Source organism: Rattus norvegicus, chromosome 13 (genome assembly GCF_036323735.1).
Source record: "Rattus norvegicus strain BN/NHsdMcwi chromosome 13, GRCr8, whole genome shotgun sequence".
In the NCBI taxonomy this organism is placed as follows: domain Eukaryota; kingdom Metazoa; phylum Chordata; class Mammalia; order Rodentia; family Muridae; genus Rattus; species Rattus norvegicus.
The window spans coordinates 86,302,107-86,328,168 of NC_086031.1; the positions used below are offsets into that span (position 1 = coordinate 86,302,107).

General features: G+C 46.0%; 3 protein-coding genes across 11 annotated transcripts; 1 reads left to right on the forward strand and 2 right to left on the reverse strand.

Moving 5' to 3' along the window:
- Nucleotides 1-227: 227 nt before the first annotated feature.
- Nit1 (nitrilase 1) lies at nt 228-3,664 on the reverse strand. Of its 5 annotated transcripts, none has more exons than NM_001305646.1 (7): nt 3,588-3,664; nt 2,925-3,002; nt 2,271-2,528; nt 2,063-2,166; nt 1,720-1,853; nt 1,460-1,585; nt 228-785 (listed from the first exon to the last, which is right to left on the reverse strand). In NM_001305646.1, coding segments are annotated over exons 1-7 (966 nt in total). In that variant the 5' UTR covers nt 3,590-3,664; the 3' UTR covers nt 228-521. The 5 variants fall into 5 exon arrangements, with proteins under 5 accessions (NP_001292575.1, NP_872609.2, NP_001076049.1 ...); NM_182668.2 differs by having other exon boundaries at nt 2,925-3,020; NM_001082580.1 differs by having other exon boundaries at nt 2,925-3,020; nt 3,556-3,664.
- Pfdn2 (prefoldin subunit 2) lies at nt 2,931-20,902 on the forward strand. 3 transcript variants are annotated; one of them, XM_063272606.1, is made up of 4 exons: nt 2,931-3,064; nt 18,743-18,831; nt 18,924-19,047; nt 20,333-20,637. In XM_063272606.1, exons 1-4 carry the CDS (start codon nt 2,993-2,995, stop codon nt 20,507-20,509), a joined length of 462 nt encoding a protein of 153 aa, XP_063128676.1. In that variant the 5' UTR covers nt 2,931-2,992; the 3' UTR covers nt 20,510-20,637. The 3 variants fall into 3 exon arrangements, with proteins under 3 accessions (XP_063128676.1, XP_063128677.1, NP_001102946.1); XM_063272607.1 differs by lacking the exon at nt 2,931-3,064 and adding an exon at nt 3,695-3,722; NM_001109476.1 differs by lacking the exon at nt 2,931-3,064 and adding an exon at nt 3,722-3,806 and having other exon boundaries at nt 20,333-20,902.
- On the reverse strand, nt 20,898-24,131 carry Klhdc9 (kelch domain containing 9). 3 transcript variants are annotated; one of them, NM_001108350.2, is made up of 4 exons: nt 22,937-23,547; nt 22,537-22,696; nt 22,250-22,448; nt 20,898-21,416 (listed from the first exon to the last, which is right to left on the reverse strand). In NM_001108350.2, the coding sequence occupies exons 1-4, from the start codon at nt 23,461-23,463 to the stop codon at nt 21,250-21,252; spliced, it is 1,053 nt and encodes a 350-aa protein (NP_001101820.1). In that variant the 5' UTR covers nt 23,464-23,547; the 3' UTR covers nt 20,898-21,249. The 3 variants fall into 3 exon arrangements, with proteins under 3 accessions (NP_001101820.1, XP_038946846.1, XP_038946847.1); XM_039090918.2 differs by lacking the exon at nt 22,937-23,547 and adding an exon at nt 23,716-24,084 and having other exon boundaries at nt 21,142-21,416; nt 22,537-22,734; XM_039090919.2 differs by lacking the exons at nt 20,898-21,416; nt 22,250-22,448 and having other exon boundaries at nt 22,542-22,734; nt 22,937-24,131.
- Nucleotides 24,132-26,062: the final 1,931 nt, after the last annotated feature.

The following is a 26,062-nucleotide window of genomic DNA, read 5'->3' on the forward strand; positions in this document are numbered from 1 at the left end:
CCCTTTGCTTCCTTCTGGCTTGAGAGAAAGTGGGGTATTTAGCATCAACTCCTCCTCCTGTTCCTTTATCCTCCCTTCTCCCACACTTGGGAGAACAGAGCTGGTCCATGCACTGAGCATTGCACTTTGTTAGGTAGGGAGGCACGTTTGAGCCAGGAGACTAAGAAGCCTAGTCGAGCAGGTACAATTCCACCTCCCTTCCCAGCCCCAAAAGAGATGTCCAGACATTATGATTGATTATTATATTTTTTTTCAATGCCAGTGCTGCTCAGCCCTCAGCACAACTTCAGTTTTCATGAAATAAACAGTGACTATATAAAATTTCATTTTTCTGAAACTGAAATCTGAGATCAGGTCAAAGTCTCTTCTTTCCCATGGACTTGATTGAGCCTGTGTTCCATTAGGAGAGTTAAGTCCTGCAAGTGAAGGGAACCGTGCTTGGGTCCAGCCTACAAGTCACGGTAGCATCACCTCACAGTTGGCGTGTGTTTGTCTGTCTCAACCAACAGAAATTAAAAACATTAGGAGAGTGGCAGGAGACTGCCATAAAGGTCAGGTCTGCGATGCTGGAACACAGGCAAGTGTTGGCGCATCTGTTGCAGAAAGTGGAGATCAATTCGAGCAAGGCAAAGGCCTGGTCCCTCGGAACAGCTGGCCACCACTGTGCCCCAGGGGTCAACCACCATGCTGTGGCCGTAACTTGCTCTTGTCTCATGGTGGCGTCCACACTGTGCTGCTGCTATCACGTAGCACTGAGACTCAATGGCGCGGGCCCGCAGCAGCACCTGAGGATGAGACGTGCGTACTCAGGAACATACAGCATTTAATAGGCGAGTGACAAGAAGCGGACACTGTGGGCCCAATCTACTCATTGACTATTGATCAACTAGAATTAGTAACTAACTATAACATGACTCACACCTATCTAAGAAACGAATTTCCTCACCAGATCGGAAGGGAAGAAAATCCTTCAAGTAGAAGGGGAGGGGTGTGTTTGTGTTTTGTATTTTTTTATATAAGGTCTCCTTGTATAACCTTGGTTGGCCTGGACCCACAGAGATCTGCCGGCCTCTGCCTTACAGTGCGGAGATAAAAAGCACACACCACCATGCACCACTATTTTGGGTGGTGTGGGTTACTTTTGTTTTGTTTTGTTTTGTTTTGTTTTGAGACGGTTTCTCTGTGTAGCCCTGGCTGTCCTGGAACCTACTCTGTAGACCAGGCTGGTCTTGAACTCAGATCCACTTGCTTCTGCCTCCTGAGGGCTGGGATTAAAGGTGTGCACCCCCACTGCCCAGCTTCTATTTTGTTTTCTGTTTTACTCGAGGCATCACTATGCTGGCTTTGAACCTGTGGCTATCCCCTGAAGTGCTTAGAGTTTAGGTTTGTGCTACTCTGTCCCCACTACTAAAAATAAGATTAAAGGAGGCCTATATGTTATGAAGAGGCATTCTCCTACCTCCCAGTGGGCTGGGCCGGTAACAGATCCAAAGGCTGAAGGATAAGTAAGTATTTCTGCCCCAGCTTGAGCCAATTTCAGAGAAAGTTCAGGGAACCGCATGTCATAACAGATTGCTAGACCAACCTGAAACGAGAAACAACCCACTCATCTTCCCTGTCCTGGTCAACGTAACATTGAATACTACCTCCATCATCCTACACCAAAGGGAGATGTTACAACTTTTTCAACATATTCCTATTTTCTTTTCAAACTCCTACCTTGCCTGCTGGTGTCTTGACAGGTGGTTCAAGAGCGTATCCAGGCATGGTATAGTTGCTTTCTCTCATAGGCCCCTGACCTGGGATCTCTACATCACATAGATGTGTCTTCCTGTAACTGGCCACTACTGATCCTAAAGTAAGAGAAAATGCTCAGTACAGACACTGGAAGTCCAGCTTAGCTCTTCTCCCAAAGAGTAATTTTTAGGCTAAGAACAGAAGCATTCAAAACAAAACAAAAAAACCCCTAAAGCCAAGCAGTTGAGAAAAATGCTGAAGATCTGAGTTGGAAGAAGGTAGATGAGCCTAGGAAGAGGCAAGCTGAAGGACTGTGAAGTCTCACCCTTGCTGTTCAGAAGCACATGACAATTGTAGATTTTCTGAGTCTGCTCCCAGTCTTGGCCACGCTCGTGGAAACCACCCAAGGACAGCCAGATTCCACATTCCCTGAGGGGGAGGGACACTGACAACTCTACCCCCTCTATGTGGCAATCCAGGAACACTGCCCAACAGGGATTCTACCCCTCCCCACCCCCACCCTACCCTTGTACCTGGCAAGCTGGCTATATTGTCCCAAAAGGTCCCCATCCAGTGGTTCGGACAGGAGTAATGTCTCGGCAGGATTTCGTGCAATAAAGTCAAATGCCTCAGGCAGAAAGGCCAGGCAAGCGCCCAGTCTGGTAGCCTCTTGAACCAGCTCAGCACACGTTTTAAAGTTCTCTTGCTTGTTTGGTGTTGATGTTACCTGGCACACAGCCACCAGGGGCAGCTCCCAGGAAGTCGATGAGGACTCTGCCATGGCTCTGGGCCTGTGAATGACACAGGCAGTTTTCTCAGGATTTCTACCGCGTGCCGCGGAGAAACTTGGGAGGCTCAAGTGGGGGTGGAGCCGGAAACTTACTTTTTTTTTTTCTGATTTTACCTCCCCTTTGAGACCGGGTCTTTTTGTAGCCCAGGCAGACCTTTCTATGTAGCGGGGATGATCTTAAACTCCTAGTTGATCCTCCTGCCTGTTTCCCGAGTGCTGGGATTAGAGGTGTGTCCCACCAACCCTAGCGACTTGTTTTCATTCTTCCAGAGCATTAAATAACCCTAAGCTACTGGAGTACACGCATTAAATGTTTGGTGGATGGCAGGTCCACTATTCGGTTAATAAACATGGACTTAGCAACTACGTGCTAGACAAAGAACATAAAATATGTTACCTGGGCTGAGTACAAAGTACTGAGATTTGAGGTAATCGGTATCCGGTACACAGAAGGGACAGGAGTTGATGAGGAGGCCTGGTGATGAAGCCCAGCCTGAAGAAGGTGAAAAATCAGGACACCTAACCCTCCTTCAAGCTGTAAGTTTCTAGAATTCTCTGCCATTTCCAGACCTGGCCAGTAATCCCCTCCCCCAAGGCTTCGAAAACACTTTACTACTAGTAGTTATGAGATCATAAAATGGGAAAATGGAAGAGGACACTATGATCGGTGCCTTAATACCTCAACTTCCAGTGATCTCACATTAAAACTGAAGCCCTTTTCCTCTGCCAAACGTTTCCGCAGTTCAAGTCATCTCATGGAACCTTCCTCGTTTCCCCAATTCTCTCTTCTCGGCTGTGCCACCTGGACAGCTTTATAGACTCAACATGTATCTTTCCCCTTGTACCAGAATCTCAGAAGGAAAGTTCACCCTCCTTAGATCTCCACCATTCTCGTGGTGGGTAGGTAGATGGGTACAAGATCAGATCCCAACCCGAGCCCCCGCCCTCTGATTAGCGCGTCCTTCCCCGGCTCTCCCCGGGGCAAGAATCTCTGTTGCACAAGTTAAAGCATAGCAGGTGGAATTCACCGCAGCAGGCAGGGTTGGGGAGTAGGTCCTACATGAAGACACAGCCAAAACCATTCGCAGGGTCGGATCTGAAGAGCTGCCAGAAGCCAGAAGCGCAGGAGCAAGTGGGCGGTAACCACTAGAGCGGATGTGACGCAGTGGGAGTGCGCAGGCCGGAAAGCTTGCAGGTGGGGAAGATGGCGGACAGCAGCGGTCGTGTGGGCAAGAGCGGCGGGAGTGGCACGGGGAAGGGGGCGGTGTCGGCGGAACAGGTGAGGAACCGCGAGCGTAGAAGGCACCTGGGTCGGTGTCGAGTTCGTGCAAGGAAAAGGACTTGTGATTCAGAGGGGCCTTTAGTCCTTCCCACGTTCTCCGTGGTCACGCACAGGGGAGAGGGCGTTTTTGGGGGTGATCACAATCCTTTCTAGGGCGTGAGTAGGTGGGGTAGGTAGGTGAGAGGCACGCCCGGGGTGTGGGTGGGTAGTCGAGAGAGAAAGCTCTTAGATGCAGGATCTGGGAGGGTTGTCCAGGTCCCTAAGGACATGGATCGTCGTCTCCCCCTCTACGAGGTACCCTAAAGAGAATATGGTGTTTGAAGTGTCATCTAGTAACGAATCCCAGGCTGTTCTTAGTCAGTGAGTGGGTTATTTAGTCTTTGACTCCAAAACCGTGTTCACCATCACAAACACGCTGCAGAGCCACGTGACTCAGACTCTGACCAGTTTAGTGTTCAGTAACTATTTGGACTAAGGAGACTGTGGCTTAGTTATTTTCTTGTTTTGTTTTGTTTTTGTTTTGTCTTGGGGTGGGGATGAGGGTTGCTATAGGGTCGGGCTGGGTCGCTCTATGTAGCCTTGCTTTTCTGGAATTCACTATGTAGACCAAGCTGGCCTGGAACTCACAGAGATTCGCTTGTTTCTGCCTCCCAAATACTGGGATTATCTGGGACTACTATTCCTGGCTCGGGTTGTTTTCGTTTTTTGAGACATGGTCCAGCTCACTCTCTATGCTCCCTTCTGCAGAGACTTAAGTTTTCAGAAGAGGCTAGAAACCATTTTCTAATGCAGGTGTGATTCTGCTCTTCATAACATCGGGATACATCTGACGAATTAATCAGAAAGCCCTTTGTGGTATAGGGACCATGTTTTGTTAGTCTTGGGACTAGTGTTTAATTGATATTAGAAGAACACACAATTGGGGTTGGGGATTTAGTTTAGCTCAGTGGTAGAGCGCTTGCCTAGGAAGCGCAAGGCCCTGGGTTCGGTCCCCAGCTCCGAAAAAAAGAACCAAAAAAAAAAAAAAAAAAGAAGAAGAAGAACACACAATCGAAATGAAAATAGTTGAAGCTAGGGGTGTAGTTTGGTGGGTTAAATGGGAAAGCCTTGAGGTGTGGGGTCTGGGTGGGTGTCTGTTCTCACCTGGTATGGAGGTCCAGGGTTGGGATTGAAGAGCTATTTTAATCATATATTTGTCAGTTGCTTGTTGAGCAATCACTGCAGGTAAAAGTATCAGCATAGGGACTGGAGTGGTGGCTCAGCCGTTAAGAGCACTGACTGCTCTTCCATGGGTCCTGGGTTCAAATCCCAGAAACCACATGGTGACTCCCAACCATCTGTAATGAGATCTGATGCCTTCTGGTGTGTCTGAGGATAGCTACAGTGTACTTATATATAATAAATAAATACATCTTTAAAAAAAAGTATCAGCAGAAATAGTTTAAAACCCATACTGTTGGAGAGCATCGTCTGTTGAAGTGGGGTTTACAGTTCTACTATGAGTCGGAAAGTAAGTATTCAAAGAGAAGTGACATTCTGGGGATGGAAGAGGCACCTTGACAGTGGGAAAGAAAAAAAGTAAAGCTTTTGAGAGTCTGTCTTGTGTTATACTTTGCTTAACACAGAGAAACAGGTAAGTGAAATAGACTTTATCTTAAATTTGGACACAGCCAAGTGTGATGGCTCATACCCATAATCCCAATGGGTTACCCTCTCAGTTCCAGGCTAGCCTAGGTTACAGAGTGAAACACAATCTCAAAAACAAACAAGACAGACAGAATGGCAAATAAAAATGAAACAACGAGACTTCAAAAATATGTTATGTATATTTGCATGTCTGAGTGTGTGCATGTACCACACCTGTGCAGGAGCCATTGGAGGCCAGAAGAGGGGTCCAAGCCCCTGATAACTGCTTATTAGCTACCATGTGGGTCTTGAGAACCAAACCCAGGCCTTCTGCTATAGAAGTAACAGTTCTTCCACCGAGCCATTGCTCCAGTCCTTACACCAAAAACTTCTGCACATGATTTCTCTTCTTACTTTTTACCCTCCTCTATCTGTGAAAACATGTACTTCCCATTTCATAACTATTTAGTGTACTAGGCAAGAAAATTCATTCGACACCCTCCCCCCCCATCACCATGACTAAAAAACAGAGACTACAGAGTGTGTTGACTAAATGCTAGTTAGGGGTGGAGAGATGGCTTCTGCACTTGAGCACCTCATCTCACACAAACACATACATACATGCACATGATCTGAACAATCTTTCTAAATGCTAATTTGTTTTTATTTTCTAGAGGATTCTTCAGCTTAATTCTAAAGGCTGAGGAAAGTTAGTCAATGTGAGGATTTTTTTTTTTCGTTAGAAGAAATGTGTTCATAAGCCTTGAGCCATGAACTGCCCGGCCTTGGAAATGCTGGAAGATTTAAAAGAGCTGTATTGCAAGACTTGAAGAAGACACAGTCAGCCTTGTTGTTCTTTGACACAAGTTTTTTTCATGTGGCCTAGAACTCACCAGCCAGGCTAGGATGGCTGGCCAGAGAGTCCATTGACCCTCTCTTCCCCAGCACTTGGATAACAAGCCTCAGAATTTAAGTTCCCTAGCATTCCATTGCCAGGCAGTTCATGCCTCAATACCATACCTCCCCCACCCCCCAAGTTCTCAAACTCTGGTTCTTTGGTTCTTTACCTGTGGAACTTTTCTTCCCAATTTAAGTGTTTGTCACTGATACAAATTCAAGCCTGATGTGACTTTCACAAGGAAGATAGGAGCAGGTCATACTTTCTACTAGGCCCTTGTTTTATTTTCGGTTTATCCTATTTCTATTTATTGTTTATTGGTTTGCTGCTGTTTTATCTGAGAGAGGATCTCCCTCTGTAGCCCTGGCTAGCCTGGAACTTGCTATGTAGACCATGCTAGTCTAGGGCTTGTGGCATTCTTCCTGCTTTGATCTCCCAGGTGTACCACAGCACTTGGAGGAGTGAGTGCGCGCGCGTGTGCGCGTGCATGTGCGCGTGTGCGCGTGCATGTGTGCGTGTGCATGTGTGCGCATGTGCCAGCCAGCCACCCACATGCGTGCCTGGTGACCTTGGACTGTGGGGGTCAGAGCATTGGATCCTCTGGAGTTAGAGACAGTGATAGTTATGGGTTTCCATGTAGGTGCAGAGCCACAAGTGCTGCTGAGCCATCTCTTTAGCTCCCCCAAATCGAGACACATAAACATTATGTACACACATATAATAATGAACTAAACAACTGAAAAGCCCTGCTGCAAAGTAGATTGTGATGTACACGCCTGTAAGAGATCCCCTGTATTTGGGGGAGAGGTAGAGAGGCAGGATTAGGAGTTCAAGTTCGGGGTTGGGGATTTAGCTCAGTGGTAGAGCGCTTGCCTAGCAACCGCAAGGCCCTGGGTTCAGTCCCCAGCTCCGGGAAAAAAAAAAAAAAAAAAAAAAAAAAAGAAAAAAGGAGTTCAAGTTCATCCTCAACTAAATAGCATATTTGAGGCCAGTGTGAATCTCAAAAAGACAAGAAAATTCCTGTCACTTGTCAAAGTTCAACAGGTGTTTCGAAGAGGACAGAGCCTACTCAAACACTGCTTTATACCCCTTACCCTCCAAACTCATGACCTTATAATGTAAAATACAATCATTCTGTCCCAGTAGTCCCCAGAGTCTTACATTGTTCCAGTACTAACTCAAAATTCCAGGGTCAGTTGTGAGCCTGTGCAATGAGAGTAGCATATGCACGTTCATCATGTAATGCAGAGGCAGGCAGAGGGTAGACATTCCCGTTCTAAAGGAGAGAAGTAAAGCCAGGAGGAGGCTTTACTGTTAAAGCCTTAAGTCTGAATTCCGAGAGGGCAGGCATGGTCTTACCGTTCTATGATAAATTATCCCTATATATGGCATTTGGAAACTCTGGGGCAGGAATTGGGCCTCTAAAATACTAGACAGCTCCACAGGGCACAGTCCATGCTTCATGCACTTGGGCTGGGGGCATACCAGTGCCTGCAGCTTGCCCGGTTAGGCACTGTCCACTGACAGTTGCTGTACTATTAGAGATCATGGTGGCTGCCTGGCCTAGGGCTTGTTCCAGTGAGGATTCCCCGACAGCTCCCATTCCTACATCAGGGTTTTCCTTGCACCCCTGTTTAACCTCCCACAGTCCAGTGCATCTTGTGAAGTTTTGGTAGAGGAAGCCATTTCTCCACAGCTCTTGCATTCTGCATGCCTCCAGAATTAGCACCACGAGGCATAGATACTACCACAGGTTACTGCTAGTAATGCTTTCTCCAGCTGCAGTACAAGCTGTACTTGAATAAATAATGGAGCATGCTGGGATGTGAGGAGCAGAGGCTAGGTATACTGGGCTGTGAGTTCTTTCTGCCCTTAAGACCCTAGCTTTTGGTTCCATGATTGGAAAGACAGCCAGGGTCTCCAAAATGCCTTCGGAACGTTTTTTGTCATTGTATGGTAAATAGTAACACTCAGCTTTCTCTGTCAGTGCTAATTTGTGCACTTGCTTGGTAAACCTCTTTGGGGGGGGGCAGGTTGGGAAGGGAGGGAAACAGGTTTGCATTTATTTATTTTGTGTTTGTGGAAATGCCACAATGCTCATGTGGTGGCCAAAGGACAATTTGCAGCAGCTGTTCTCTTCTTCCACCTTGTCCATCCTGGGATCAAACTCAGGTAGCCAAGATTGGCTGCAAAGTCCCCTTACCAGTTGAGCCATCTTACTGGCCACTGTCTTGACCTATTTCCACTTTGTACATAGACAGCCTGTGAATTGTATTAGATTTCAGGCTCTATTTCCTTCCTTCCTTCCTTCCTTCCTTCCTTCCTTCCTTCCTTCCTTTCTTTCTTTCTTTTTTTTTTAAAGATTTATTTTTATTTATTTTATAGATGTGAATACACTGTCTCTGTCTTCAGACACACCAGAAGAGGGCATCAGATCCTGTTACGGATGGTTGTGAGCCACCATGTGGTTGCTGGGATTTGAACTCAGGACCTCTGGAAGAGCAGTCAGCGCTCTTAACCGCTGAGCCATCTCTCCAGCCCCACTTCTTTTCTTTTTTTTTTTTTTTTTTTTTTTTTTAAAGACCTATTTATTTATTTTATGTATGTGAGTACACTGTAGCTGTCTTCATACACACCAGAAGAGGACATCAGATCCCATTACAGATGGCTGTGAGCCACCATGTGGTTGCTGGGAATTGAACTCAGGACCTGTGGAAGAGCAGACAGTGCTCTTAACCGCTGAGCCATCTCTCCAGCCCCTCTTTTCTTTTTTTAAAGTTTATTTTTATTATTTTTATTTCATGAATATTGGTGTTTTGCCTGCATGTATGTCTGTATGTTAGAAACTCCAGAACTGGAGTTACAGAGAGATGTGAGTAAAAAAGGGGGTCATTCTTATCCCTACCTCACTCACAGATGAGAGGGACTCAAACTGTGACTTTTTATTTTGGCTTTGGCAGGTACTGGGGATTAGCCCTCATCTACTTTTCTAATGGTTGGATTGCTTCTTCCCCAGCTGTGGACCTCAGATACTTGCTTTTGAACTCTTCCTGGGTCATTTCTGCTCCAGTAGTTGGTGTTCTGGTGTTCTGGGGAGGCATTTTGTCCTGGCACATGCTGCTGGTCCATCATGACTAATGGAGACCTTCTGTTCTCTCTGTCCTCCTTCCCCTTCTTTCTCATTTCTCCTTCTCCGTTGTGGTCCCTACCTGTGACCCCAGCCCTGGGACTCAAGCTCCACTTCTCTCTGTTCTTCCCGGTAATTGGTTGTAGCCGCATTTATTTAACCAATGCTTTTAAATTGGGGGGTAATGTTTGCATAGCAGAAGCTGATGTAATGGGGATTGCTTGTCCTGGGGCAATGAGATCTTGGGGTACAGAGTTTAGCATTTGAATACATAGCAGCACTCGAGTAACCCCCAACAGGTGAGTTGCCATGTGGGTGCTGAAACTGAACCTGAGTTCTGGAAGAGCAGCCAGCGTTCTTACCTGCTGAGCCATCTCTTATTTTCTTTTGATTATGAATTCTGTCTTTAAGCTGGGTGGTATGTTTCTTGAAAACGACAGATTTGGATCTTGTTTTATAATCTGGTCATCTGGTCTTTCTTTTTTTTTAAGTTCTTGATACAAGGTCTTACTATGTATCTCTACCTGTCTTTGAGCTGACTAGATAGACCAGAGTGGCCTTGAATTCACAAAGATCTACCTGTCTCTGCTTCCCAGATGCTGTGATTAAAGGCATGGGCCTTTGGTGTTTTAATTAGAGTGTTAAGACTACTTACATTTAGGGTTATTGATAGGGGTTTGTTAATTACTGTGATTTTGTTGAATGTGTTTCTGGTTGATTGAATTATTGTTGGTTTGTTTTCTTCATTCTTCCTATTTGAGGTTTTGGACTGTGTTGGCCATGGTGTGTGTCTGTGTGAATGTGTGTGTGTGCACGTGCACTCACTCATGCTCGCTCTCCCTCTCCCTCTCCCTCTCCCTCTCCCTCTCTTCACCTCTGCCTGCCTGTTGCTTATAGACCCCAGTCTGGCTTTGAACTCACAATGTAATTAGGGCTGACCTTGAGCTCCTGATCCCTCTGGTTCAACTTCCCAGATGCTGGGATTTCAGGCATATACCAGCAGTCTCTATTTTAGGAATGATAGTCTTCCTTAGTTCTTCTGTTCCTATCTTGAAATTTATTCTTCCTTGTGTGTCTTTGTCCTCTGTGTATAGGATTCCTCGTTGGCTTGGAAGGCTTGGACTGACTTGGTTTGGTGCTTTCCTTGCAGTGCCCTGTTTCTTACTCTGTTCCAATGTTTTAACATACTTTTATTGTGTATGGTTGCATGTTTGTACAGGCCACAGCACTGGTGTGGCAGCCAGAGGATAATGCCTTTCCTCCTACCATGTGGCTCCTGCTGATTAAACTTAGGTTGTCAGGCTTAGCAGCGAGTGCCTGTTCCTCCTAAGCCATCATGCTGGCTCAAAACTGGTTCTCTCTTCCCAACTTTACATGGATTCTGGAAATGTAATTCTAGTCATCAGGCTTAGGCAGCAAGAGCAATTACCTGGCCTGAAAAAAAAAAAGTTTTAAATCTCATGTAACTGATAATTGTTAGTTTGGGTGAAGGCTTGGGTTCAAAAACTATAGAAATAGTGTAGATAATAAAATAAAGAAATAGTATGAACACACTCTTTAATCATATTCCCACCATAGAAATGAGGGGGCAAGGACTTTGAAAAAGAGGAGTAGATCTCAGCCTTTCTGCCGTCTCGTGGTGTTGGTTCTCAGCCTAGTGACTTGTCCCTAGGAAACAGTTGGTAGCGCCCAAAGTGTGTTTGGTTTTTATTGGGTAGAATGCAGGGATGTTGCTGAGTACTGTAAAATGTACAAGATTACCAGCGTAAGTACCAGTAGTACTCAATAAGAAACTGTCCTATTGTGTATTGTTTATATTTTATAGGAACAAAAAGGAAAAGAAGGGGTTGGGGTTTTAGCTCAGCGGTAGAGTGCTTGCCTAGCGAGCGCAAGGCCCTGGGTTCGGTCCCCAGCTCTGAAAAAAAAAAAAAAAAGGAAAAGAAGACAAGTAGCTTAGTCATGTAGCAGTGAACAGCTAAAGGCAGAGTATTTTGTCTTGTGAGTGAGTGCCTACAAGTATGTAGTGTACCACATGTATTCCTGGTACCCAGAAGAGGGTATCATATCAGATCCTCTGGAACTGGAGTTACAGGCTGTTTTAAGCCACCATATGTATGCCTTGAGAAAAAACAATTGGATTATGCAGTTGGTTATACAGGAGGCGATTCAAGATCTTCGGGAGGATAGTTTGGTGAGCAATACTAATACCACAGAGAAATCAGAAGGAAATGTAAAGTAAGTTAGAGGCAATGGGTATAGTCTGGTTCTCAGTTTGAAGAGAAGGGATGAGTACCCTTCTGTAATAGAGTGGTAAGATCAAGAACAGTTAGAGGGCACTGAGACCAGTGAACCCAGGACTCGGGAAGTGGAGATGGGAGGAGCAGGAGTTCAGGTCGTCTTTTCCATATATGTCCGTAGTAGGCTAGCTCAAGCACCTGAGCCTTTGTCTCAGAAACAGTAGAAACCAGGGGAGGGACAGACGACGGATGCTGAAAGGGAAAGAGGCAGTTAATGAGGCAGTGTCTCTCTCTCTCTCTCTCTCTCTCTCTCTCTCTCTCTCTCTCTCTCTCTCTCTCAGTGCACTTTGGATGTATTCAGGCAGAATTCTCACCTTCTGTTCTCTCAGTATTCAATTAAGTAATGGCCTGTAACACAGCCGAAGAACGTTTTTTTGGGAAAGGTGATGTGGGTGAGAACAGGTGTTTGTTGCCAGACCTGACAAGCTGCATTCAGTCAGAAAGAACCATAGGATGGAAGGATAAAATTGAGTTCCACAAGTTGTCTTCTGACATGTGTGTCCACCTGTGTGCCCCTAACCTCATAATTTTTGTTGTTGTTTGAGATGGGGTTTCTCTGCTTATAGCCCTGGCTGTCCTGGAACTCACTCTGTGTGGATCAGGCTAGCTTTGAACTCACATAGATCTGTCTGCCTCTGCCTCCTAAGTGCTAGTTCATAAATTTAACTAAAAAGGACAATGTGAGGGTTGGGGATTTGGCTCAGTGGTAGAGCGCTTGCCTAGCAAGTGCAAGGCCCTGGGTTCAGTCCCCAGCTCTGAAAAAAAGAAAAAGAAAAAAAAAAAAAAAAAAAAGGACAATGTGTCCCTTGGGTTCCTTTTTGAAAAGCTTTTTTTTTTTTTAAACAATTTACTTCCTTGAATGTATGAGTTATGTACCCTGGTGCCATCAGAGGTTAGAAGCAAGAGTTGGGGGTTGGATCCTTTGAACTGGAGTTACACATGGTTGTAAGTCACCATGTAGGTGATGGGAACTGAACCTTAGTCCTCTGCAAGAGCAACAAGTGTCCTTAACTGAACCATCTCTCCATTCCTCTCCCCCTTAAAAATATTTATTTTTAATTTGTATTTTATGTATATGTGTTTTGTCTGCATATATGCATAACACTTGTTTGTTTGGTGTCTGCATAGTCCAGAAGAGACCTTAGGACTGGAGTTACAGATGGCTATGAGCTGGGGTGTGGGAACTGAACCTAGCATTAGTGCCTGATACCCGTAGAGACCGGAAGACGACAGATCCATACAACCTAAAATATTTGAGACTTACTGCTTCCTTAGTCTAAAGGGAGATACATAATCCACCCTTCTTTTCTCTTTCATCATCCCCCCACCCGATTCACCCCCCAACATTAGATAGGAGAGAGGTAGGGGGCGGGGATCCCTGAATCCACCCTCCTTCTCTTTGTTTCTTCCCTGGTCGTAACCATTAACAACCAACCACCAACCTCCTAAAGGACAACAAACATCCACAACCCACCGAACACCAGTACCACCCACTCCGCCTCTCAGGATTGAGGGAGGGCTTCCTGATGTCTGCAGGCAATGGATGGTGTCTTTGGGGACTCTAAGAAAATTGGAATGCTAGCCAATTCCTGAGAAACCTGGCTGTTTCATTTACTGTCCAGGAAGGTGCAAGCCTCACTGAGGCAGTCTGTGAGGCTACACCAATTGAGGCTAGCCACTTTGAAACTGTCCTGGATGCAGATTTTTGAGGAGACGGCAGCTGAGGCTGTCTGAGTCTGGATCACCTGGGGCTAGATACTTTGATTGCACTGGTGTCTGGTTGTTTTGTTCTGAAGAACACAAACTTAATAGTAACATTGTAGGGACATTTTTATATGTATATATGAAGTATGTGGTATGCACAAATCAACTAATAATGATTCTCTGCTTTGTGTTTGAGTAGGTGAAAGGCATGTGTAAGTCAGTTTGGATTGAATAACCAAACTGCACTTGGGTGTTAATCCCCATCTATGCCATATGAGAAAATGGCATGTAATAAGTCACGAGGACCAGGTAGCCAAAGAGTCATTGTCTACTGCAGAGAGCTCCATGTCTCCTCAATCTCCCAGCTGTCCCTGGGTAGGAGGTCAGCATTTGCACCACCTGCTTTGCTGTCCTTTTGGGTCTCTTCTTCCGTGTCAGCAGCCAAGATTTTCAGGAAGTCTCTGATGGTCAGATTTAATCTTTATTAACGTTGAAGAAATCCACAGCATTTCTTTCTTTTCCTGTGAAGATAAAGGTGTAGCCTCTTCCTCAACAGAGCATATTTCCTGACTCTGACACTGAGGTTTATATATTCTTAAAGTGTACAGGCTGATTTAATCCAGCAGCCCATTCTAAGAGCCAGTGTTTTTCAGCATTGCTACCTGTCTCACTGGCATTTAAACAGTCTAAAGTTAATAGAGCGTTACGTAACCTATCTCTGGGAGGTCTCGCATCCCTTGTGTTTTATGAACATCTCCTTTAAAGTGCTGTTAGATCTTTCCACAGTGCTTGACCGTAGGACTGGAGGGCACACCTGTAATGTGTTTTGTTTGTTTAATTTCAGTGGACATAAGCCAAAGCATTATAAGCTTTCATCTGTAAAGATGTCATTAGGATAGCCATCACTTCTACATGTGGAATTACAGAATGCCTTCCCAGAACTCAAGGCAGAAGGAAGCTCACTGGGACCCTCAGTAGGCATCAGTGTATAATGTACATAGTGTAACTTTTCAAACTCTGAAAAATGAAACACATCGGCCAGCTTTCATTTCCGTGGGTGCCTTTAGGGTTTCTCCTGGCGGGTAATGGAGCTAGATTATACAGAAACAAGCAGGGCAGGTTTTTATAATTTCTTTGGCTTAGTATCAGATTATAGAAAAAAATTTCTTGTTGGTCATCCCAACAAATACAGCTTTGCAAGAGAATTTGATTTGAAACCAGAAAAGAGAATTTAGTTTTCGGCAGAGAAATAAGGAGTGAGGGAAGTTTGTAAAAGCTCACCAGGAGGAGTAGAGAGTTTACATAATGTCCGGGACACTACCAGTGGCATAAGAAGACAGCAAAAGGTGACATAAGAAGACAGCTAAGGGGGGGCTGGAGAGATGGTTCAGAGGTTAAGAGCATTGGCTGCTCTTCCAGAGGTCCTGAGTTCAATTCCCAGCAACCACATGGTGGCTTGCAACCATCTATAATGAGATCTGGTGGTCTCTTTTGGTGTGTCTGAAGACAGCTGTAGTGTACTCATATACATAAAATTAAAAAAAAAAAAAAAGACAGCTAAGATGAGAGAAGGCCTGTGTGGGGAGTAAACTGGACCAGGTCTTACGGATTTTCAATGTGATATGGAATTTTGGTTGTATTCTTGGGACAGAGGCAGGAAGTCTCAAGGGAGGGAGGGAGGATTAAAAAGAAAAAGACAACTAGACAACATTATAACATGACTCCTGCCAGTGCTGAGGCTGAAGTGAGTTTATTTTTTCCCAATCAGCTTTTATACCATTCTGGGTACTTGCAGAGAATAGGATCAATTCTTAGATCAAAGAAAAAGTGATCAGACAAGGCAGTAAAAAAACCCTCTGGTTACTGTTTCTAGGGGTTTGTCAGGATGACCAAGATAAAGGAGTCCCACACATTGAGCCTTGTGTTAGCCCAAATGTAAATACTCTGAGCCTACATCCCTGAGCCCAGTCATAAGTTTTTGTGAAATTTCTAGAAGCGGGGAGTGGGGAGGTCTCTACAATCTCAGGTTCAAAGCTAGACTGGCAATCTGTATTCAGAGATCCTGCCTCAAAACAAATAAAAAACTGTGCACACACATAAACAAACACCTCTCCCAATATTTTTATCAATGGGGAACAAATTCTATGTCATGCTTAAAAAGAAATCTGGGGCTAGAGAAATGGCTCAGTGGTTAAGATCTTCTAGAGGACCTGGGTTCAATTTCCAGCTCAGTACACAAAGGGTAGCTCATACTTTGGGGGATCTAATGCCTTCTTCTGGCCTCTTTGGTCCTCAGGCGTGCACATAGTGGACATACACATGCAGGTAAGGCACATAAAAATAAATCTTAGGGGAAAGATCTTTGTGTATAAAAATAAGTTTTTGAAAGACCTTGTACATGTAAATAAGAATGTAAAGAGCTCTATGTCGTCATAAGAGATGATGTTGATTTAGGAAAGAATACATAATATTAATTAAATGGGACTATTTCAGTGGGGATATTTACATACAGTATGATTTAATAGGGTAAAGAGACTAGTCTATTCCTGTTTACACGAGACTGTCCAGGTTCCCTCTGTTGCTATGTATTGCAATGCTAAATACCGGCCCCCAAGGTCTAGTTGCCCACAGGGATGAGGACATCCTCACGTGCACCAAATGATGCTGTGTAACCTTGTGCCTTAATATAAAATGTCTGGTTGAATAAAGATGCCTACTGCCTGGGCAGAAGAGAGGTAGGCGGGGCTTTGGTTCCCAAGCTTGAGGCAGAGACCACAAGAGGAGAGAAGAGGAAGGAGGAGGACAACATAGGGAAGGTAGATCATGAGAAGATGTCCCTGAGGGCCAGCCAATTGGAGTAGGAAGGGCAGAACATGGCAGGTCATATCTCAGGGTTAGTGACAGGGAAGTAGACAAAATAGTATAGAGGGTTGGTAAGTGCTCCGCTCTAGTGCTGTTAAGGGTAATTGTAAAGATGAAGGTTGTGTGTGTGTGTGTGTGTGTGTGTGTGTGTGTGTGTGTGTGTGTGTGTGTGTGTGTGTTTTAAAGGGAACTGAGTGATCAAAGGTGAGGTAGAAGCTCCAGTTAATTTTTACATTTTGGCACCCAGCGTGGGGTGCTATTAGTAAATACTTGATTTGCCTGGCTCTTCCTCCAAGCCCCATGCTCCCAGAAATAAGATTCAGACTCAAAATGTATATACAATACCTTGGTCATGCAGCTAGGCTCTTCTCTGACTAGGTCATAACTTAAAATGACCCCTTTATTTTAACTTGTATTCTGCCAAGTGGCTGGTCACCTGTGCTCAGGTACTGTGCATCCGTCTTCTCACCTCTCCCCAGGGGAATCTCCCAGGCCTGGCTCTATCCCAGAATCCTTTCTCCTCCTGACTGTCCCGTCTCCCGTTTCTTGCCTAACTTACAGGCCATCAGATTTTTACTGACAGGTGCTACATCTGTACAGGCACAAGACATTCTTTCTAGATTTGTCTTTGGTGTGCGGCTGGGACTTTGACCCTGGTGCCTCTTGCACACTGAGGCCATTCTCACTGAGGGTTCCTCCAGCCCTGAGCTTATTCTACCAAGCTTGCGTGGCTTGACGGGGAAGGCACTCGATGCACAAGTGTGCCCTAACCTGATCACCATCCTGGGAACTCAGATTGTCCTCTCTGGAGTTCAACACCCGTACCCAGCAGCTCACAGCCGCCTGTGAATGAAGCTCCGGGTGAAACCGACACCCTCTTCTGATCTCCATATGTTTATATACACACAGGCACACACATAAATATAAACATCCTGAAATCTTTAAAAAAAAAAAAACAAAAACAAAAACAAGGACTTCTGTTGTGGTTTTCCCTGGAGTTATCTGTATTTTGATGCTAATTCCACTGCCCCAAGGACAGCTGCCTAGTCACTTACTCAGGAATCAGGTGACTACACCAGAACCTTCTCCCCATTGAATTTGTAAAGTACAGGTGAGGGGCAGGTACAAGATAGAAGGAGGCCTGTCATTGGAGGAGAAGGAAGGATGGGCGGGAGAGAAGTTTGAAGGAAGAGGAGGAGACTGGAAGAGAAAGGAGGAGAGAGGAGAGGGTGAGAAGCCATGGCAGGTGATGTTAAGAGTCTGCTCTGTGTATTTACAGGTTGTTATTAATGTTCCTAAGGGATGGATGGTACCGGGCTTTGTATGTTTAAGTGGGCAATTATATCTTATCAATTGGATCCAAGATTATTGCATTGTGTGTTCTTTTATGTGAGGGTTTGAGTATAGGAGAGTGTGTGGCTGGGATGTGTTTCCGCAAGATATCTAGCAGATATCTTGGGGCACCACAGTGCAGGACCTAGTGAGGTAAAAGACACCTATACCTTTTTATTGTTTTATATTTTTACAACAACAGACTTCAGAGATGATGACTCGATGATTAGGCATATAAAAGTTCACACTGTGGGGCTGGAATGATGGCTCAGAGGTTAAGAGCACTGAGATCAGTTCCCAGCAACCACATGGGGGCTCACAACCGTCTGTAATGGGATCCAATGCCTTCTCCTGGTGTGTCTGAAGACAGCTACAGGGTACTCATATATATATAATTAAATAATTCTTAAAAAAAAAAAAAAGTATACACTGCTCTTCTAGAAGACCCAGGTTTGATTTCTAGCACCCATATCCGGCCCGTGACTCCATCACCCTCTTCTGGTCTCTGAGAACTGCACTCGTTTGCACAAACACACAGTTATCCATATAATTAAAAAAAAATCCGGGCTGGGGGTGGCAAACTGGCAAGCAGCTCAGTGGCTAAAAGAACTTAAGAGAAAAATGGTTAAAAGATTTTGCCTAGGACCCAGGCTCAATTTCCAGCACACACAGGGTGGCTCACGACCACTCACTATTCCAGCTTCAGGAAATCTGATGCCTTCTTCCGGCCTCTGGGCACTAGGCACACACAGCGTGCACATATATACATACTTCCAGGTATAATAGCACTCATCAACATGTAGTAAAAATTAATAAGTTGGGGGGAGGCATAAAAAAGCTGTGACAGACTCTTTACTGGCAAGTCTCTCTAGGTATTCCAGCAGCTCCTCCCCTCCCCCATCTCTCCCATCCAAGTCTATTGTTAAATCGCCCCCTTGTGCCTAGTAAATATCTCATACATAGAGGCATGCAGACGTATTCTACAACTTTCCCAAGATAGGTATCCATCCACTACTGCGCCTCTGTGACTTGTCCTCCCGGGGGCTGCCTCTGCTTTCTGGTTTTCACTGGCTCATTTCTCTCTTAGGTAATTGCTGGCTTTAATCGCCTTCGGCAGGAACAGAGGGGCTTGGCCTCCAAAGCAGCTGAGCTGGAGATGGAACTGAATGAGCATAGGTAAGAATGCCGCAGAGAGACAGTATTGGAGGGAGGCTTGCAGGGGAGCAGGACTATTCTGAGGTCTTGTCTTGCTCTCCTACCCTACCTAGCCTGGTGATCGATACGCTGAAGGAAGTGGATGAGACCCGCAAGTGCTACCGCATGGTTGGCGGTGTGCTGGTAGAGCGGACGGTCAAGGAGGTGCTGCCTGCCTTGGAGGGTAACAAGGAGCAGGTGAGCACAGATCCCTGAGGTGGCATTCGGGCAATCAAGAGGTTAAATATGGGTGGCCAGGGATTTAGGGAATGCGAGGAAAGAAAGTCCAGGCAGAAATTCATGTTGACAGTATATTATGTCTGTTGGCTATATGCTATGTCCTTTATAAGTCAAAAGTCCAACTCCTGAAGTGAGGAGTTGTTGGCTGTGGCCCCTTTCCATGGGCCCTTTGATGTGGTTGAGTTGGGAGGGGAATGGGTAGAGCAGTTTCTTACAATATAGTCTGGATCCCTGAGTCAGAGTCACCTGAAGAACTTGTTTAGCAGTGTTGGGCATCAAACCCAGGGCCTTATGCACAGCAGGCTAAATACTCTATCATTGGGCTATGCCTCCATCCAAGAACCAATTTAAACTGTAACTTCTTAGGATATCTCTGGATCCGTGGAGCCAAACCCTTGAAGAAACCATAAGTGACATTTCAAAGGAAGAAAGAGTCCTGACTGGGATGTCATACATTGGTGATTAACTTGCTGAGATGATGAGGCAGGAGAATCTTGGGTTTGAAGCCTGCCTAGGCTAACTATAAAACAATCAATAAAAAAAGAATGTGACCTAAAAGAAGGAACGATAGCATCATAAATGCTCTTTAAAAAACAAGCAACCCTGGGCTGGAGAGATGGCTCAGTGATTAAGAGCACCGACTGCTCTTCCCGAGGTCCTGAGTTCAAATCCCAGCAACCACATGGTGGCTCACAACCATCTGAAATGAGATCTGATACCCTCTTCTGGTGTGTCTGAAGATAGTGACAGTGTAATCATAATATATAATAAATAAATATTTAAAAAACAAGCAACCCACCCTCCCTGGGGAGCCACTGAGGACTGAAGGTTGCTAGAGATGGGGCAGTCATTGTCTTAAGTGATGTATCCCCTGGCAAGCTGCTCCTGTGGCTAGCCCACAAGGGTGCCCTGGTTAGACCCATGGGTCACAAAACAAAACAGAAATATGATTTTGAGATGGGTTGTGTTGGTGGCCAGTGGGTAAGAGTGGGGTTAAGTTTGAGAAGAATAATTATATACTTTTATAACATTATCAAAGAATAGTGAAAGCAAGTAGCCCAGATGTTCCCTTTTATAAGCCACTCACTGTGTTTGAGAATTCACTTGAGAGTCTGGGCTTTGCTGATGCTGGGCTAAAAGGTGAGCTTAAATGTGTTGTTTCACTGCCTCTAACCATAGCACATTCCAGGTCAGAGGAGGGAGACCTGCAATCCTTCTGTATCCTCTTTTCTTTGCCTTTTAGATACAAAAGATCATTGAGACACTGTCACAGCAGCTTCAGGCAAAGGGAAAAGAACTCAATGAATTCCGGGAAAAGCACAACATTCGTCTTATGGGAGAAGATGAGAAGCCAGCAGCCAAGGAAAACTCAGAAGGAGCTGGGGCTAAGTCCAGCTCAGCAGGGGTGCTGGTCTCTTAGGGACTAAGGCCTCTGCATTCTATTTTACCCTGATTCCCACTTCTAATTTCTTTTTATTGTTATTATTATTTTTCTGCTATTGTAATTTTTTTGTTGTTGTTAATTAAATGTTTTGGTCAAATACTTAACTGTAGCCTGAAACTCTCTTACTTAGGGCTACACTGACAGCATACAGCTGGGCATGGTGGCAGACATATCTTAGTGCTGGGGACACAACAGGAGGCAGATCTCTGAGTTCCAGGCCAGCCCAGTGTACAAAGCGAGTCCGCAGTCATCCAAGGCTATATAGTGAGACCCTGCCTCAAACAAAACAGAAAGATAACTTGGTTTTGTTCTTTCTACCAGGTTAATGGCTCACACTGTCAGAAAGGAGCCACAGTTTGCCTTTCCCTTGCAAATAAAGACATCTGCTTATTTAGTGCTCTTCTAAAAAGGATTCAGAGGGCTAGAGAGCTGGCCTAGCGGAAGAGCTCTGTCTACTCATCCAGAGGACATCCATTTTGTTATCCCTAACAACCACATGGTGGCCCCCAACCAGCTCTAACGGGGTCTGATGCCCTCTTTTGGCACGAAGGTGTACATGCAGATAGAGCACTTACATAAATCTCTTAAAAGGATTCAGAGACAAAACGTTGACTCAGATTGAATTTAATGAGTGTCTGAAGTGGGGCAGTAGCTGTGGTGAGGATGCTTTGTAGGTTCGCCACCAGAGGCTTGGCCGAGTGCCTTCCTGCTGTTCTTCAGGTGAAGAACTCCAGTGTGCAAACCTGTGGGCTAGCTGTCCTGCCGTCCTCACCAAAACCCCCAACCAAATAAAGCTGGTCGTTCCAAAGGCAAGTACGGTGGCCCACGCGCTTCAGTCCACGGTCCGTACAGGGGAAGTGGAACCACAGAGGTGGAGACTTGCCTGTTGGGTTGAGAGCAGAGGGTGGTTACTGAGGCACGGGTAATTACTCTGCTCCAACACTATCCAGTATGCATGCCTGTTACTTCCCCATTTGCTTTGTTGGCCTTCTCAAATGTTTAATACTCTACTTACATTGTGTCTGTTGTATTTCGTTTTCTTTTTGAAAAGTGGTCTCACTCTGTCACCCTGCCAGTCTCACACTCTAGACCAGGCTGACTGACCTCAAAAACTCCCAGAGAGCCACCTGCCTCTGCCTCCCAAGTGCTGGAATTAAAGGTGTGTAAACCACTATGCCTGGCTCGATTTTTGTTTTGTTTTCCATAACAAGGTTTCTCTGTGTAGCCCAGGATGGCCTGGAATTCACTATACAGACCAGGCTGGCTTTGAACTCAGAGATCCTCAGACCTCCACCTCTGAAGTGCTGAGGTGGAAATCAGAGTTACCTTATCTGGCTCTGTGTATTTTGTTTGGTGGTTTGGTTATGAACCTTAGCCTTTGAAGGCCGGAATATCTTTTTGGTTCTCCGTCTTGAGTTTTTCTTGAGCATTTCTTGAGTTTTTGTTGTTGTTGTTTGTCTTGTTTTTTGTTTTTGAGACAAGGTTTGTCTATATAGCTCTGGCTGTCCTGGAACTCACTGAGCTGTCCTCTCAGCGACCCGTCCCTCCGCCCCGGCCCCCCCCCCCAACCTTACCCTCCCCCCCCCAGCAACATGCACCACCACAACTGGACTGCATTTCTTTAGCTCTTGCCAACTGGTTTTTCCTCTTTCTATCCCAGCAGTCCCGTTTTATAATGTTTAAGTTCTCCCTTTCAAATGTTGGTTTGGCTCTCACGGGTATCATAGATGTAGAGATCATTGCAGATCGTGTCTCGAGCTCTGGTCAGAGTTTCTCCACCAAATAGTACGGCGAAGGGCCCCACCACGGAACAGGAATGATGCCGCAGGCTCTGCGGTCCTTGCTGCAACCCCTGCCCACTGCTCACAAGGTTTGCAAGCTGTTCCGTCAACCGAGGCGCAACCGGCGCTTCCTCCTTTGGGGAGAAAAGCAAGAAGGATTTGTCTGAACGGTTTGCTTATTGGAGTTTCAGGCCTTTCCTGATTTACCTAAGTAGCTGATACCTTAATTTTCCCAGGGCTCCATTGCCCTGCTACTTCTGGTCCAACTGAGTTGCAACCCCCAAAGAGCAAAAGCTGATGGCCCGGGTGGGGTCCTGCAGTTGGCAGCAAGGCAGCACAGTGACCTGACCGTGAGGCTGTGTGGCAGCCTTCTTCTTTGTAGCTGTTGGTACACAGAAATTCGGGCCTGAGTTTGGTTTTCTGAAAAGATACAAATAGTGTTCTTTGCCAGAAAGCCCTAGTGAAAGAGAAAATCAGGCTTGGGGCAGATAGAGTTAAGCTGTCTTGGAAAATGTAAATACCAAAGTGGAATGTGCTATAGATAACAAGTAAGTTTGTTTCGGTTTTGTTTTTCTAGAGTATAGAGAAAACAAACGAACGTTTGGGGGCAAAGTCGCAGTACCAATAAGTTCGGGTGCTGTGGTCCAACTTTAACGTGTAGATGCTACCGTAGCGTCGCTGAGTGCGGGTACCACCCTCTCTGCCAGATACCCGAAACTCTCGGTCTGAGATTCGGGTGCAGGTGTGGCTGCTGAGGCCAGCAGGAGGGCAGTTGGCAGGCTTCGCGGTCCATACTTCCCACACTCCACTCGAAGTGTCCAGCGCAGCCACCGTGGATAAGCGACGTGACCCGTCCCAGCCACCCACCACGCAGAGCCAACGTCCTCCCACCAGTGCCGCATCGTGGTGGCTGCGAAGGGGACCTCCTCGGGCTAGCAGTCGCACCGCTTGGCCCCTAGCTGGGTCAAAGATCACAGTGTCGTTGCTGGGCACTCTTGCACCACCTTCTAGGAGACCCCCTACCAGATAGAACCGTCCTTCCAGTTCTGTGCATGAATGGAAGGCACGAGCCAAAAGCGCATCTCGCGCCACTGGCCTCCAGGTCCAAGTCGAGCCTCTTGCTCGACCGTGAGACTGCACCCCAGCCATAGGCCAAAGGGAGGGGAGAGCAGCTCTGTTGCTTCGGGTCGCACTCCTTCACGCGAGGCCCAGCACTTCCTCCAGGCATGGGCTAGCTTCCCCTCCAATACCAGCCCAGGTCCTTACTCAAACCACCTCTTCTCTCCACCGTCGTCTCCCAGCAACCACTGCAGGGACTGCAGTGCGACCGCTGCAAACTGAAGGTCGCAAAGCGCCTGTTACCTTGGAAACAAGAGACCTGGTTAGTTACCGCGATCTTACAGTGATGTCAAGGCGACGAGATGTGGGGAAGCCAGTAAAGATCCTATAAGATTTGGGCTCCAAAAGGCTAGAAGTACAGTTCATTAGAAGAACCCAGTAGCGGCTAACTAGCCTGTGATTTTGACACTTGAGGCAGGTGTTGGGAGTAGGATGGATGGAGACCGTGTCTTTTTCTTTCTTTTTCGCTGCAGGGTTTCCTACGTGGAATCTTCTTTAGGGATGAGATAGGAAGGAAACAAGTCACAAGCCAGAAGTTGAGGGAATGAACGTGAACTAAGTTGCTTGGGATTCAGAGATTTGAGTAGACTTACTTCCTCAGCGTTCCCTTTTATGAATCGGTTAGTGGTAAAATTCCTTGAGGACGCTGATTGGGTAGGAGAGTTCTCTCTGCTTTGGCCACTGGAGGGCAGTAGAGTCCAGTCGCAGTGAGAGAAGCGACAGGAAAGAAAGGTGGTGGTGAGAAAGATGAATTAGGGTGGATGATGTGGGAGAGCAAAAATAGGTTAGGCATATCTTGGACAACTTTTCACTACTTAGTCCTAGGAAGAATAATCGTTTTATCTTGCCTCATTAAAATAATGTAACACATTAAACGCAGGCACCGGGGAACTCAGCATTGAGGGCAGGGAGTTTCCCCTGATAAGATCCTGGGCAGAAGCTGCCCAGCCTTAGAAGGTGGGTGGAGATGAGATGGGGAGGAGAGAGAGACACCGACTCCTGCCCCTCCCTGCTCTCTTCCTTTTATTCAGGCTGGGTTACTGAAGGCCTAACTCTGTCCTCACAAGACTCAGTGTAGAACGAAGAGGTCCGGATCAAGGCAGGCTAAATGGTTTCTGCTGTAGGAGGAAATACGGATTTCTACTCGTAGCCCCAGCTGGGGTGGAACGGAAACAGGATCTCTGTCCCCCGGCTGGGCTTTGGTCATGTGATTCTGAAGACCTGGAGCACACTGGGCCTTTTTCCTCCTGATCCCAATTAGATCTTGAGAGAGAACTCCGCGGGGAGGGTATACACAGGCATGGAGTAAAGAACTGAGCCTAGACCATGTGCCAGGTGACACTGGACTACGGCCCTGTATCTCCACGCCACTCTCCTTTTTTTGTCTTGATAAGTTCGTTACCCAGGATGGCCTTGAACTCATTTTGTAGCTCTGCTTAGACAGCTTTTGTTTGCTTCAACCTCCTGCGTTGAGTAGCTAAGATTGCAGGCCTGCCCACCAGGCCTGTCCCCACCTGTATGTTAAGCAGAGATCCAACAATAACTTTGTGTCTTTGAAAAGATCGTCCAACCATCTTTTCCTGTCTCTGACAAGTAAGATCCTCCGTTTTCCAAGGTTATGGTAAGATTCTCTTCTAAATAAACACCAGGCGCTGGAGAGATGCCTTCAGCGGTGAAGAGCGCTGGCTGCTCTTCCAGAGGTTCTGAGTTTGATACCCAGCACAGTAGCTCCCAACTGTCCATAACTCTAGTTCCAGGGAATCTGACACCCTTGGTCCTATGCACATAAAATAAATTAAATAAAAAATAAACATGCATCGAAGGCTCAGGTGTCATCTCAGGGATGCAAGTCCCTGGACCTGAGCTCTATCTCCAGCTCGATGAGGCTCCCAGTGCTGGCATGGAAGAGACATGGATCCCTAGGGCTTGGTGGCCACCTGCCCTAGTCTGTTAGGTGAGCTCCAGGTCACTGAGAGACCCTGTCTCAAAATGCTAAGTGGATAAACCGGAGAAACGATAGCTGAGGTTGTCCTCTGGCTTCCACATGCACATGCAGGCATGCGTGAACATGAATACATGGCACCTTTGATTTCACCACTTGGGACCCTGATGCAGGAGATTGGCTAGTCTAGGCTGCCCAGATCAAAGCCAACCATCTTTAATTTTTAACTTTAAAAATTAAATAACAACCCCAACAAAAACAAAGTCTCCCCCCTCACAAATTCTTGTATCTCACAAATTCTTATATCTGTAGATAAAAGTTAATCTCCACAAGGCTTCTCACTGGCTCACTTCCCAACAACTGGACACAGGTCTGATTGTAGGTTAGACAAGGTGCTGACAAGAGGAGGATCATTTTGCTTCAACCTCATTGGTCTGCTAACCATTTTAGGCCCTTGCTTTTGCCTGTCTTTGGCTGAGCAGGTCTTGTTTTCTGCCTCTCCTTATGATGAATAGGAACTACTCCTGTCAGGGTCCTTTCCAGTTTCTCTCTGCTTTCTTTCTTTTTCTCCTAGCTGGACTCCAATGCTGCCTCCTTTGCATCTTACCTGGATACACAGTCTATGCCTCCTTCATTTCCACCCAATAATAACCAAAGACCTGAGAGAGGGGATGCCTAGAACTCCCG